Here is a 16112-nt window from a genome sequence, read left to right as displayed (position 1 = left end):
TTTTGAAAGAATTTTGGGGGAGGATCAGACAAACAAAGATGATCTTTTTTACTTTGTAAAATAGTTGAGCTCCTGCCAGACTGAGACCTCAAAGAAGTCGGTCCAGTACGAACGACAATAAAGTACAGTAAGATAGTTCAGCAACCAAGAGAAAATGAAAACAAGTGACAAGTGGAGGTAGCTACACAGACCAGCCACATGCAAAATATTATGGCAGAACAGGCAGCTTAAGAGTGACAACTTTATATTTTTCTCCTTATTTGAAGTTTCCCTTAACCTAAAGTTACTTACCAAGACCGCAATTATAGAGGCTGCCTTCTGTCCAGTATGTTTTTCTGCACCCTGGCCTGAAAATTCAGAGCCTTAAAAGGAGACAGTTCAATCTACTATTATTCTCAAGAGCTCTTCTCACTCCTGACTAGCCCAGGTCTGGCCACGAAGCCATCAGCCACAGCTCCAATGGTGGTGAATACAGCTACAAGAAGCCTTTAGGGCTGCTGAAATCAGCCGGCAGGCTGGGTGCAGGCCAGCGTAGGGGTTGCGTGAGATGGGGTTGACTTGCAGCATCAGAAATGCACGGACTGAAGACAGTGCAGTCTGAGAGCCATCAGCAAGTGTCTCGGTAAAAAAAACCAAACAGGCTACCCAGCATGGAGCAGAGGAAAAAGCACCATAATCCCCCCATGTGCAGAAGAGGATAGGAAGAAGAGAGACAAGGCTAACTTTTGTAGGTTTTTTTAGAATTAATTTTAAGAATTAATGATTTGTATGTTACCATGATTTCATATCAAGTTTAGACGCTGGGGCTCAGTACAGTAAAGCCTAAGGTGGGAAAAAGAATCCACATCATTTACAAAGCTGCAGAGATGCTCTCCTTTACCTGCTCACCTGTCCAACAAGCACTGTGCTTTTTTTGTTTTGTGAACGTGGCCTCACAACACCTCACTACACTATGAACCTTCCCAACTGCAGGTTGTTTTTTGGAAGGGTGAGGATAGAGCCATCAGCCTGATGTCCAGCAGGCTAAAATAAATCCAAAGAGTAAACTAGCGTAAATACTGAACAGAGTTAATCAGAAACCAGAATTTCACATTTAGGTAAGAGTCCTGAAATAAATACAAAATTGGATATGCATTTCACACTGGGGAAACCTAACAAGTCCAGAGTGGCCTGGGTCTCCCTGCAGGATGCAACTGCAATGCCCTTCAGCTGAGAGGCAGGAGAGCAGGAGCTGCCTGACCTGTCAAGGAACTCAACTTGTGGCCAGGGCTCCGAGGGCTCCTCAGCTCTCCGCTGACACCAGCCTGTCAGGCAGACTGCCAAGGAGCTGGGCAGGAAGGAAACCAGGGAGGTTTCTAACAGAAAAAACATCCCGCTGGAAAATTTCTGACCCACTCTAATAATGGGGCTACTTTCAGAGTCAGTTATGATGCTGGCAGAAGGTAGGGAGACCCACTGCATTTTCTGTTTAGTTATTGGCTTTCTGTATACATTTCTTTCTATACCAGACACACAGCATCAACTGAAGTAATCCTTATGAAGGATGTTCATAAATCCCTTCAAGCCTCTCCGCATTGCTTTTCCTGAGAACGATGACAATTATTAATTGGCGCTATTCAGAAGGTAACATTTTCTTTGGTAAGGTCTTTACTGCTTTAGGCAACCACATGTACTTTTGGCAGTGTCTCTAGACAAGCCTTGTTGGCAGCATACAGTATATGCCTCGCTCGGAAAGACTGCATGAAAAAACAGCTCACTTTCCAGTTCCAATTCCAAGGCTTCGTAAACTTGGCAAGGCCGACAACATAATCTGGCTTGACTGAAGGAATAACTGATGCCTGATAGGTAGCATCCCAGAAAGCAGCCTGTGCTGCCCATGCACAGGCAGTTACTCAACAAAAGGAGACCTTCTTAGCCTAACTCCCTGACTACTACCAGTTGACCAACCCACATACCGTTCATTGTTCAGGGTCATTCTTGGAGGGTCAAGGTTGGGGTTCTCCATGGACTCCATTTGAGGGCAGCGCAGGAAGTAGTACAGGGTGTGGAGAGCATCAGGGGACCAGGAGATGGGTTGCTGCTGCCGGGTTTGCCGAATGGGGCTCATTCCTGGGCGGATGGTGTTCAAGCACTGCATGTGGTGCATTGCTCGTGATACCAAATCACCTGCACAAAGAGAAAGAATGCAAAAGCATCTCTTTACTATTCATCCACGTCCTCTTAAGTACACTTTTTAAAGTAGATAAAAACTCTTGCAGCTAAGAGAAATGTCTTTTGTGTGCACGTATTCTTTTTCCTCCAGAAAGGCATAACCTGTCCTCAAGCTGCCAGTTTGCAGGTTGTTGTAGGGGAAATTTAACTTTTAGTTAGAAAATATAGAATGCAACTTCTCTCAGTCACCATACATTCAGAACAACAGCTTTACAGTGATTTTTCTATCTTGTTTTAATGCTGGTTTTCTCCTCTTTCCAACCACATATACCAGTTTCTTGCCTGCCTACAAAAACTACTGGTATCTTCATAAAACGTCCACTGCCCAACCTGGGAGCATAGCTTTTCACAAGGCAAAGCCAGTAACACCAGTACAAATACTTTACTCTCATTGCCAGCATCACCATTTTATGTTATGAGATAGTTCCCATTTCTTTCAACTGGGTTATGACATTCTACCCTCCCACCCAGGCACTTGTGACAAATTAATGATGTTATGTTCAATATAGAAATCCCTCTTTTAGGGGTCTGCTTCTCTCATTCTCACTCCAGCTGCAGGTTTCTCCAGAATAACAAGACCTGACTCTTATTAAAAAGCCAATCTTTATCATGCTGACTGTCACAAGCTATGCCAGAAATTTGGCCCTGAGCCTTGTCAGAAGCTCAATCCAGGAGCTTTCTGGACTGCTCAGTCCTCTTGGTCTTTGAACTCGAGCCGACCTGCCTCTATGTCAGAGTACTGGTGGACTTGAGGAGGCCTGGAAGAAGGCGACCTCTATTACACAGTTTCTTCTCGGAAAGGATTTTAAGACTGCAGTTTTTTTAAAAGTTCACAGAGCAATGACCCCAAGACAGCAGCTATGCAGTCGCATAAAGCTGGTCTTTGTCTAATAAGCTTGCTTTGGGCACACCCTGTTTACTCTCCTTTTATTGTGGTGCATTACAATCTCTCAAGAGCTTTGCAATAAAGGCTTCAGACACTACATCTTTGAGCAGTGTGACTACCATACCAGCGAGCTGAATGATTACTATAGATCACTATATACATAGCTAGGATCTATTTTTTCCTTGGGAGAATCCTCTGTTGCTTTATGTTTTACAGTCCCCTAAAACTCTCACAGGAAATACTACTCTATTGTGTCCTCAGTTACAATACTGGGAAAGGATGGAACCGAAATAGTCGCCCCATTGCAAAGCTGGTTCCTGAGAAAGCACCCTGAACTCAGCCGTGCCACATATGAATTAGTCACGCCTCCCTCTGAAATTCTTAGGAAGTTGTTATTTGTTCATTTATAAAAAAAAACAGCAATACTCTGAATTTGCCAAACAACCTCCAGCTGAACCCATGGGGTGCTAGTGTTACACAGGTTAGGGAGAAACCCCCACGAAGCCACTGTATGTCTAAACATGACAACATTATTAGTGGTTCAGATGGATGGAGTATTAAAAATCTCAGTTTGCAATGTAAAGGTGTGCCACTCGTTTGTTGCACAGTGCGTGCAGTTTAAGGACCTACTTCAGAACGGAAAAACCTTCTAACATCTCTCTGCCTTTCCACCTCAGCAGCTCCTGACTCTCCAGGATCTAAACGTTTTACGAGAGTATCACGAATCCTCTAGCGTTGGTACTAACACAGAAGTCTGCCCAGTTATAGCAGAAATGCATCTGGAATTCAAATTTTCAGCTCAGAATAACGTTCCTTCTCCTCTGCATACTCAGTCTCTTTATTTTTCTGGCAACGTGCAGCAACATTTGGAAAAAAAAAAAAGAAGTAGGCAACTGTATCAGGAGATCCATTCACTAGATGTAATGACCAAGTCGGCCAAAGTAGGGACGGGGGAAGAGAGGGAGGAAGCTGTATTCAATCTTAGGTCCATGCTACAAACGTTCTCTTGTGTTCCAGGATAAATAGAGGTGTGTTAAAGGAATTTGAAAACCTCAAATTAAGGCAGGTTGCAAAATAAATGGTGAAACCCACAAACTCCTTGCTGGCCCTGACATTCATTAGCATTCAGATGGTGGAGACTAAGAAAGTGATGCCAGCAGAAATGTTGCAAGGGAAAAGTAGACCGGGAAAACACAAATCATTTTTGTTTACTTTAAAGGGGCTTTGTGAGTAGTCTAGGAATGGAACGTTTCATTTGGTTAGCATTAAAAAAGAAGGTTTTGAACAACTTTTTGTTACCAAAGTGCTCTCAGATTTTTTTTTCTCTGCTTTTTGTTCTTTAAGTAACCAAAAAGCTTTTCCTTGAATATCCTGCACCCTTGACATTTCCACTGCACAAACACTAACAAAGAGAACCCTCTTCGCCATCTGAGGGAGGTGCCACTGCTGTGTTGCACAAATGTACACGAACGCCTCCAGAGGCATCTAGGCAAAAGCATCCATCTTCTGTTGGCACTAACACCGCTAACTACCAAAAGGCTAGAAAAGCCACATCTTGTACATCTCCAAGGTGAATTAAATATGAAGTCTAATGAAACAACCTGATTTTCATAAACAGCACCACGAGACAATTAAATCTTACACAACGTTAGCCAAATACTGCTCACACTGTCAACAATGGCAACACTCCCACTGACCTCAATAGCGGAGGGACTGGCTCTCCTGCTTCACTGAAAGAAACCCACATTTGATTACATCCGAAACTTACTCAGTTCAGAGATGCTTCCAACGCAAGTTGCCAACAGAGACTGCTCTAAAGTTCGGAGTTCCAGCTGGGCGTAAGCATCAGCCCGTCCATCGCTGCACACCGAGCCATCGTTGTATGGGCTAAAGTAGGCAGGCAGAGACAGCACACCTGGGGATGAGAGCAAAGAACAGTCCTGTTACGAGTGAAGTTACGGGAGTGGAAAAGCAAGTCTCTACCGATAGGAAACTTGAACACATTTGCACCTTTCTTGGGGGACTTGAGGTCTTTCGAACAGTTCAAATAAAATCAAACAGTGCTGTAAATACCATTGGAATGGCTAGAACAGTGAAACTAGGCTCTAGGGAGTAAGGCTGGATGTTTCTACAGCCTTTAAAAACTAGAAACAAATTGCAGTTGAGATAAAACTACATGAAAAGCTTTACTGAAGTCTCTAATATTGTTTATACAACAACTCGGCTGTGCACAGACAGCTTGGTTCTGAACAGCTGTATGCAGATTACTAGATGTAAAGGCCTGATTTTTAGAGGTGTGGAAGATAACCTCAAGTCCATCTAAGGCAAACAGTAGCTGCAATCTTTGCAACTCTAAAAACAAAACCACGGGCTCTGCCAGTTCTTTGAACGTGCATGTAGTTTCAAATGCGCAGACGGTGGTTTCTACATGTGCAAACCTTTGGATATGCCAAACTACACCCACAAGTTTTGAGGTTGACTATATTTTCATCTCTATAAACGACCCCTCTGTGTGAGAGAGAGAGATTAGAAACATAATTACATTGCACACACGCATTCACCACACAGACGCTCCTTCCATTTTATTTTCTTCCACACGTGCGCATTAATGCGCAGTAACTGAACAGAAGGACGGATTTGCAAGCAGTTTTGCGTAGTTGCTATTGGGACCCCCTCCTACTTTGCGCGTATCCCTACAACTCATTTGCATTGTTGGCAAACTAGAGACCATTCGGGTGAATTGGCTGGGAACGGTAGTGAAGACTGGGGATGCTACAAAAAACTTGACATACAGTTACACGTTAAGATGCAGGTGGTCTCTACAAGGAGCAGTCACTCATCTCCCCCCAGTCGTTCTTTTCATCCGTTATCTTTGGTCGAGCATGGTGGATCTGCAGCCACAATGCAAGTCAGTGCAACACAGAGACCCAAAACAACACTGCCTCCCCTCCTTTCCTTCCAGAAATCCATTAGCTGAATACTTTCTCTGCAAATTAGTGAGCTGAATTTTGTCGCCCTTTGGCCACATGATTGCTCTGTGTGGCACAGAGGGAAGGGTGGGAATGTGACCTCTAGAGCTGATGTGAGGTGGGGAGCATGGATATGTGGCCGAGGCTGGGGTGGGAGAGTGGACCTGCCTGGGGTGGAGCTGATGAAACGCAGTGTGACGCTGCATCCACAGTGCAGGTGGACTCTGAAAAGCCTTCTGCAGTCCGCTCAGCCACTGTTCCTGTACCCTTGTTGCTACCGTATTTTCAGTCGCGTTCAGCTGCTACCATATTTTTAATTCCGGATCTATCCCGCAATGCCAGTAGCATACCCTGGCCCAAATTTTCCATGATTTCAGACGAGGACACTTACAGCCACGACTGCCTGTGCTCTTACCCTGCTGCATCCTGTATTTTTGATTTTTCAACTTTGATCTATGCACAGCCATACCAATATATTTCAGCTCAGACCCACATTTCCTTCCCACCCTCACCCTCTGACCCCGGTTCAGTCTCAGATGTGGAGATACTTTACTCCTATTGCAGTGACCTCCTGTCACGTAGGTGCTGTGCATTCTTGTCAAACAAAACCCTGCCAGCTGAACGGCAGTGCATTGTGCAAGAGCTTTGTTTCTTTGTCTTGATGTTTTCTTTTGATATTTTATGCTGAATTGATCTCTCCTACCCTTTTCACATCCTCTTTGCATCCTGCTTGGTGGTAAAGCCAAGGGCTGCATCAAAAACTTCCTGGACATTTTGAGGATAAGGGAATAATTTATCCTGTTGTGCTTCTTCACTGTACATCACTGTTAGTTAATGGAGAAAACTCTGCCAATGCCCTCTGTAACCTGAATAATTAGGAAGTCGAGGCTTTAAGAGCTAACAGAAGCGATGCATGTGAACTGGAAGAGCTTGCTTTAAATACACTGTAGCCTCCTATACAGAGCCTAAGCCACTTCCTTTTCCATGTTAAAGCTATGAAAGGATGTTTTAAAGACATATGGATTGAATTTATGGCAGAGGGAGAATGAAAATAGACGGGATTTGTCAAAAGTTTCAAATAGAGGCATATAATTCTACAGAGGCGAAAACAGAAACTGGCAGTTGCAATACTAAGCCAGGCAGAGGAAAAAAAAGAAGGGGGGGGGGGGCACATTTCCTCTGCCAGCCAGTTTCAGTTGGTTCTGTTTTCTAACAAGGAATTAAAAATAAAGATTTGAAGAATGATTTAAGTCAGCTCACAAATGAAACAACATTCTCTCAGTTTTTCAGTTAACAGTTTGCCAGGTGCTGTGGGTAAGAGGAAACAGGAATGATTTATTTACTTTTCAAAAAATTACTCATACTAGATAGGTGCGGACAAGATTTATGTTCTCATCTGTCTTGGTACAGCTGAGGAATATCCCCTACGTACGAGAGAGAAATAAGGAAGTTACGGAGACTGTGGCCATGTGCCAAAGCCCGGTGATGCCATTGGGGATTTTCCCCGCGACGGCAGTGGGGTGTGAATCAGGCCCTCATTACAGAGGATTTCAGAAAGGCTCCCCACGCCTGGCAGGTCTCGGTAGGTACGAGCAGGCCTGGGAATGAGAAAACACACCTCTCAACACTGCTTTTGAGACAGACAGAGAGCAGTGACCGAACGGGCAGCAAAGTAGAAAGGTACCCCACAATTATTACAAAAGAGCCTTATGGCCCTCGACCTGCAGCACACTCATCAGGAGTTCCTCTCCAATATGTTTCCAGTAACTGCGCAGAGTCGGAAAAACATCATCTTTACTCTTCAGATCAGAAATTCAGGCACAAGGACATCTGCAGTCAAGCTCTGCCCACTGGTATTATAATTAGCAACAGGACTTAATCTTTAATACCAATTAAAAACACATCGTTTGATAACAAAGGCAACTGCATTGTGATGACTACTTGTACCTCAAATGGTGGTACCTGCTCTCCTTCCACCAAAATCAGTAAGTTTGCAGTCAAAGGTGCTATACTGGTATAAACCATAGGGCAATTCCGATTTCTATCTGGCATTCACATATCTGTATATTTGTGGCAACACTGGTTTTAATCATGGCTAGCTAAATAAGCAAAACTGTAATTGAAATAAATCAATTCATGTCAAAACACTCTCTGTTTGAAATCACGTTAAAACTGCCGATTTATTTCCTGACGCTCAAGAACGTGTTTTCCCCACAAAACAACGTGAAACAGCACATAATTACCGTGCAGGAATGAACCATTCAGGCATGCACACCACTGGTCTTACAATATTTCCTCTGATGTGGGCTACTTGTGTTTCCTACACATCCCTGGCTGCATCCTGGTCACAAGGTGGGTTTTTTAATTAACCAAGATTTTAAGTACAAGATCCAAGCCCAGCTGAAGTTAGTGAGAGCCTATTAATTTGAGCATGGCTTAGATCAAACCTCAGGAGCACAAGCAGCTAAGAAGTCACCTCTCTACAATGGCTGAAAGTGCCAACTGAAAGCGCGTTTGTAGCGCTGCGATTAAGGCACGGCTGGCTAACAATTTGTTTCTGATATTTCCACAGCCTTTGAAACAGCAGCTGGAAATAAAGACATATTTATTCTGCCTCAGTTAATATACGAAACCTGTACATGGGCACTTGCTGCCAACAATCTTAAAACAGGCAGTCACGACTGGGTGACATTCCAGTTAAGCAGTTGCTTAAGCTCAAATTATTCTGCTTGCCTAAAGATTTTGAAATTGTTGTCTGTAATTTGATGCTTTTTAATAGCAACTGAAAATGTTTCCACAGCCTGAGCTAGGTCCAGGGAAAAGTCTGTTCACACTCTTGGACATCTTTCTGCTTTAAGAGGTGCAGCAGTTCTGCTGAGAGCTTTGGCTATAACGTGATTGCTCCCCCTGAGCTGTGCAAAACTCCGCGTGGTTCCCCCGCGCTGGGCAATCCATCCAGTTCTCAAGCAAGGCGACTTCTGTAAGGAACCCTGGGTCCATCTCTTAATGTCCCGTGATAATGCAGAGGCTGGCATCAACTTCTGCTCTTTTCATATCAAGATACAAGCAAAAGCAGACTTTTACCTGAATTTTATTATAAGATTTGAATATTTAAAAACCTTCACAGAATCACTAAGGTTGGAAAAGACCTGTAAGATCATCAAGTCCAACCACCAACCCAACCCCACCATGCCCACTAAACCATGTCCCGCAGTGCCACCTCCACACGTTCCTTGAACACCTCCAGGGATGGTGACTCCACCACCTCCCTGGGCAGCCTCTTCCAGTGCTTCACCGCTCTCTCAGGAAAGACATTTTTCCTAATATCCAGCCTGAACCTCCCCTGGCACAACTTGAGGCCATTTCCACGTGTCCTGTCACTTGTCACTTGGGAGAAAAGACCAACACCCACCTCCCCACAACCCCCTTTCAGGTAGTTGTAGAGAGCGATGAGGTCTCCCCTCAGCCTCCTCTTCTCCAGACGGAACAACCCCAGCTCCCTCAGCCGCTCCTCATCAGACTTGTGCTCCAGACCCCTCACCAGCTCCGTCGCCCTTCTCTGGACACACTCCAGCACCTCAATGTCCTTCTTGGAGTGAGGGGCCCAAAACTGAACCTTATTTCAATGAATTTTTCAAGGACCCACGTTATCTTCACGCTTCATGCTGCTTGCATGTTACATTCATGAAACTGCACTAGCCATCATTTTTACCTCGCTGTAATGATATTCTCTGTGCTTTCTCTACTTTAATCTAAATCCTTCATGTTGGGAGACAACTTCCCAGTGATTAACTCATCAGTCATTTGATGACTTTCAAACACTTACATGATGTCTGGAGGTTAAGATGGGGCCACTCACAAGTGGCAAAGGGCCAAGGAGACTTATCTGGAAAGCACTCAAATTCTGCTGTCTGGGATTTCTCACGGAAATTGCCCAGGGTGCTAACTCCCTTATTTCAGAACTGCATTGGCTGTATTCATGACAGGTTAGGCAAAGAATCAGAAATACAATTAGGACAGGGGCATACACTGTAAACTACTGACACAGAAAAAGTACCTTTTTTTTTTAAAAATATAAACCTAGTAAAGTCTCTGAGACAACACAACGTGTATTGATTTCTCCCTTTGGCCAGAATAAAAACAGCTTCTCCAGGCAAGGATTCTCTCTGCGTATTGTGTTTGCATTGCACCTAAACCAGTGGCGATCATTACTGAACACTACCATAATACAAATTAGCACAACAGGAAAAAAGTATCTATTTGGCAACACCATTCAGAAACAAAAGCCCTCAGAAAAGTCAGGGTCATCTTTATACGTTAGAAATTGTTTCTAAAAGCCCCTAATACCGCAAAAAGCCACATATGCAAAATCACAACTGCTGTGAACGTGCTACAAAAATGTATTAGGAAACCAAGTAAGAAAAAACGGTCTCGGTCTCCAGCATCAGCACACTTTTGCAATGCTTGGCTTGTGATAAATTCCATGAGAAACATTCTGCGAGGTGAGAACGATAGCTGATCCCTGTGAACTGAGCTGTGATTTGGAAGGCCAGAATTCTGAAGGCAGACGGTGATGACCGGTCTACACTGAAGTGAACAGCCAAATCCCACTGATTTCAATGGACCCGGTAAAAACCTCATCCAATTGCAATTGCAGTTCCCACATTGGAATTTGGCCGTGACATCAGGATGGCTGTCACCTTGCACAAAGTCCTGTAATTCTTCATGGCAAGGAGCATTCAAGGCTCTCCTTGTTTTTTGTTTCCCATTCCACCACGCAACACAATGCCACGCAGTTCCCTCTTGACAATCAATTCAGAGCACAGAGCACCACCAAGAATTAATGCCAATTCCTGGAGCTCTGTTTTCTTCTTGCCGAGCCACCACTGCTAGAAAAGCTCAACTCTCCTTTACTTTATAAAATAAGACAGAATCATTCTGACAGAATATAAACAAACGCCCCCCACCCCCCCAAAAAACAGGCAACCAAAGTGTTCCTGATATAACTCACTCAAATCTAAACATATCAGGCTCTATAATCAACTACAGTCATGCTATAGATGGTGAGAAAGACTTGTGATCAGGAAACAATGCATATAATTGCTAACATATAGGAAAATAATGTGGCTTCTGCTATAAAGCAGGCAGGCATCTCTTTCAGTTTGTCTCTGTCAGCAGTAAGAAAAATCAAACACAGTTGCTTGTATCTGCATCCACATTAAACAGTAATTCTGTAATTGAAAACAGGAGGAAAAGCAGAAGAGAGAGGAGGTTCAGGCAGAGAGAAAAGACCTTTAAACCTTCTGCAAGTGCTCAACTGGATCTCTCCATCGAAGAGCTGCTGTCCTAATCGGACGCTGCTGGACAGATCTGTCTGATTCACACAGCCCTCACATTGGCTCCCAGGTCTTGGTCTAACTGCTCGTAGAGACAACGTCCCCTTCAAATTAACAAAACGCAGTTTGCCTGGACTTCAGGAATGTTATCAGAGATGTGGTGTCTTAAAGCATGCAGTCTGCTCCTTCATGTAGCTCAATGCCAACCAGCATTGCTTGACTGAAGCATCAAAATACCCTAAAACAGAGTTTTAAAGCACTCTCAAAATCCACTACCCCTTTCCTGGGGTCCAGGTCACTGCAGCACCTCGTGTTCCAAAAGCAGGTGAAAGCAGCAGAGCTCACAGCTTCTGCAGAGCGACGCGAGCTCTAACACTACCCTTCTGCACTGCCACAGGAAGAGCAGAAGCCTACTGACAGTCACTACAAATACTTAAACACCTCCTTACTCCCGGGTAACTAACCGTGTGCCCTGTCTTCATCCCACACTTGCAAACGTTTGACGTACTTTGCCGCACTTTGGCTATGAAAATGGTGGAATTGGGCTGGAAGTTGGAGAGGAGAAGGGAGGAAGTATCCATAAGAACTATTATATTTTAATCTAGCTGTGATATACAGGATTGCGAATGACTATAAATGTAGGAGGAAGGGCCTCGGTTTAGTACTGAGTCAGTATTTACTGAGTCATTAATCCCACTTCCATATCCCTGTGGTCTTCTGGACAACCACTAACCTGGCTTGGCCCCAAGTGCTCAACTGAACATAAGCACAAGGGAACATGTCCTTGGCTTATATTTTAATGACTGCCAAAAAACATTGCAAATTTTATCTTTAGCAGCAGCAGCATACTTTGCAAGATAAAAGGTATCAGTGCTTTTATGAGATGGTGATTGTCCTTCATTTCCGTTTCCTAGATGGAGAAACAGAGACAAAAGGAAGAGAAGCAACTGCCAAGCTCATGCATCAGAACCAGCTCTTTGTGGCGTTCAGATCTCCCAGTTCAGAACCCCTGGGCCATTAGACCTCGCCTGGATGAAACTGGCCAACACGGAGCCATTGGTCTCACAACCTGGATCCATAGATTTGAAATAAATGGCACGACTGTGAGGCTTTAGTCTAGGTTTCTGGAACTACGCTAGCTATTTTTATGTCATAATAAAAAAACTTTGAGAATATGATCTGTAAATATAAACTGCAAATGCTTCCTACTACTATAACTACAACTACTTTTGAAAAGGAGTGTGTGTGCTAGCGTGTCAATAAGTACATCCCTAAAACTTGGCTGATCCATTACAATTTTGCACGTGGCTTTGCAGGGTCTGCTACACAGGGTCTGAGGACAGGCAAAGACCCACACTGGACTGTAACGTTAGGCTGAAAGATAAAACCACCTATGTTTCCACAACTCTTATTTTCAGGATCCAGTAAAGCACATTAAAGAGAAAACCCTGTATTGGGTTATAAATATCAATGGAAAAACAGAGAGAAAGTTTTCTGAGGCATGGTATAAATAGATTACAAACACTGTGAAAAAAATACAAAACCAGAATCCTGTGCCAAAAAATTACTGTGGGTCCAACAGGCATTAACTAGTTGTGTAAATCCCAACCAGTTTACTCAGTCTCAGTGTCCCAGTTCACTTATCTGGAAAATGGGGATATAGCTTCATTCCTGTTAAGGGTGGTATGACAGAAGCAGCGTTATTGCTGCGTTTCTCATTCTCATCTTACTCCTTCATGCTACTCAACATCTCAGCAGCGTCCCCATTTCCTGTATGTGTCAACAGCACATTTTTTGTCCCTTAGCAACAGTCCATCTTCATTTATATAGCCCTTTTTAACTTCAACAACCCCAAAGCTCTCCGAGACACAGCTATTTCTGAGATGAAAGGACACAATATTGTGACAATGTGTAATTCTACCTCTGTGGAGCTTATGATACAAGAAGAGAAGCTTTACCCAGCTGAGAGGGTTAAGAAAGGCAAAATAGATTTAAGCCTAACAGAGATTCTGATGTGGATACAATATTGGGACAGTTATTCTGACAAACATAGCAAAAATACCATAAGAAGTTATCAAAAAGAAACAATATATACAAGAAACAACATATGAAAGCTAAAAAACCCCCTTATTTTTAAAAAAGAGAGAGAGAGATACGACAGGTAAACAATGGCAACTCCAGAAACACCGAGTCCTTTAGCAGCATTACTGTGGGGATTAGAAAGCTTAAGGAGAAGGGGTTTATATAACTTTCTCCATTCCCTTGGAATTCTTTACAAGTCTCCAATTTAGGTGCTTTTACAGTAAAACCAGCTTCAGTTGGAGTAACCAGTGGGACTGCAGCAACTGCAGGCACCAGCTAGAGCCCTCATACCCTCTACAATACCCTCTTCTAACCCATTCCTTATTGTTCACTGTCCTTCCTGAAATATGGTCTTTGAATCATGCCCAGTTCTCCAGATGTGGTCTGACTAAGCTCTTTGTACATGCCATAATGACCTCTCTTTACTTGCATTCAATTCTTCTATTTATACATCCCATGATCTGTACGCTTGCCAAACACAAAAAGAGGACAGTAAATTTATATCCTCTGTCACGCCCAGTTCCTTTTCTCAGGGAACGTCGAGATGGAGAATCTGACCAGGGCAGTACTCCAGAATAATCCCATGCAATCCCTTCTCAGCTATTCCCGAGTAATCTTTTGAAAGAGCTTACTCTACATGACCCCTGCCCATCAACTTCTTTATACAGGTGAGCCCTTGGCCTGATAAAATCTACCCTAGTGAGACTCTCCTGGCTCAAGTAAACACGCCATTAAAATAAAATCTTAGAAACTGTGGTCACTTAACAATAAACGTCAAGACTACAATTACATCAGTTAATGACTTAAAATATCAGAGCATCCTAAGAGCTGTTTATTCTACGCCTATTTGAAAAAAGCCATGAGGAAATAGGAACTCAACAGTAGCCAAACTAGTGCTCCTAAAGGACTGGTCTTTTTTAGACGACTCAAGGATTGTCTCTGTTAGCTGCCAGCAACACCGGCCCTCTGATGCACAGCTGTGCAGTTTTGATTTTGTCCGGATGAAATAAGCATCTGTCGCTCAATATAAGATTGAAATTTTATCTAAGTGAAACACAGCACAGTCCTGAGACCATAAAGCCTGACCTCAAGAGGGCAAGGTTCGGAGTCTCGCTAGGATGATCACATGCGTACCATGCCCGCCAACAAAAACGATTCAGGTTCCGAGTCACCGGCCAGACAACACAAAACTTCGGGTGGGTGTATCCTGGGTAGCTCACGACAAAAAAGACAGTATATTGTCGATTTGATACTTAGAGTTTAATCTCCAATATTGTTGTCAGCATAGCTACAATAAATTGCTCACACCAGCATTTATGCGCATGAGTAGTTCATGAATCACCAGCTCTGTCATTCTTGCCCCAAAACTGCCCGGAGCCCAATATTAGCTTTAGCGAGCACAAGTTTTTGGGACAAGTATAAACACAAACCTCCACCATACAGATAACAATGTTTGTGTTTGCCATGCGCCATTAGACAGGGTTCACTGTCTAGGAGTATTTTGATAGCGCTAAAGACCAGCAACAATTCTATCTCAGAACAGAAGCTATTCCTCTTTCAATTTTTATCTCCTCAAACAAACACTTGGAAGTATTTGGCAGTTTTTTTCCCCGCAATACAGCAAATCGTTCTCTTACTAATGATAGCATTTTGCAACTTTCTGTTTCCTCACATCAAAGCATCCTAGAGAGCTTTTCAACAATGACCAATTTGTTTAAAGACTCAGAAGTGGAGTTGAGGAATTCCATTTATTCACCAACTGCTGAATTTTGCCCTCTATCTTCGTGACACCTTAGCCTATTTCTCACATCTCATGGTACTAAAAGACCATCTCATACCATCTACATTCACACTTGGCTTTCTTCCATCATGTATGCCACTTGCTCTGGCTTCTAGCACCTATTTTACTCTCTACTTCTGCATCTACATTCTTCTTTCTTGTCCCGTCCACCCCGTCACCTACTCATCATCATCATGCTTGTACTCTGTCCAGGATTCAGCCTTTCACGGCTCAACACCAGTTACAAACAAGAGTAGATACAATATCTATTTTTGAATGTGCCCTTTAGGGGTAGCAACATGACAAGAATTTGGCAATATTTGTAAAGCTAGCAGAAAAAAAAAGCCCAATAACTCCACTACAAGGCTCTGGCCTGTCTTTCACATTGCATAAGTGCCAAACGCATTTCAAAGTCTAAGTCTCTTGGTTGTAGCCGTTTATAGTTTGTATAAAAAGCATAACTTGTACTCTTCCATTAGAGCCCTAAATATAACTGCCCTAAGCAAGTATTCACTTTTCAAACAGTACCTCTTTGAATTTTGTTTTCAAAAGAATGCTGTTGCCACTCTATTATTTATAGACATTTACATTAAGATCTAAATACTTGGTCAGGAAACCGCTCAGATTAATGGATCCCCAGCATTGTTTTATATCTCTAAATAGCGCAGAACAAAACCAGGTTGCCTAGATTTTTATTCTAGAACAGCATCTTTTTTGCATAAGCATAAAAAGCAGCAATGTTTACAGTGCTCAGCCTGGATGGGCATGGTTCTTTGAAGAATCTGGAAAGGCTGCCACATGTTTCAGTTTTTTAACATGGCATCTGTGTAGAGGATGAAAATTAGACA

At 43.2% G+C, this 16112-nt stretch overlaps 1 protein-coding gene across 1 annotated transcript in view; it reads right to left on the bottom strand.

Annotated features, from left to right (window-relative positions):
- Window positions 1–16112, bottom strand: part of ABTB2 (ankyrin repeat and BTB domain containing 2) — a 133292-nt gene that overhangs the window by 44719 nt on the left and 72461 nt on the right. The window contains exons 2-3 of the mRNA XM_059826045.1: window positions 4866–5012; window positions 1956–2166 (exon numbers count right to left, since the gene is read on the bottom strand). Of these exons, the coding sequence (XP_059682028.1) occupies window positions 1956–2166; window positions 4866–5012 (358 nt within the window). The remainder of the gene's footprint in view (window positions 1–1955; window positions 2167–4865; window positions 5013–16112) is intronic.

The sequence above is a fragment of the Gavia stellata genome, chromosome 17 (genome assembly GCF_030936135.1).
Source record: "Gavia stellata isolate bGavSte3 chromosome 17, bGavSte3.hap2, whole genome shotgun sequence".
Taxonomy (NCBI): Eukaryota; Metazoa; Chordata; class Aves; order Gaviiformes; family Gaviidae; genus Gavia; species Gavia stellata.
This window is presented reverse-complemented; position numbering and strand designations above follow the sequence as displayed.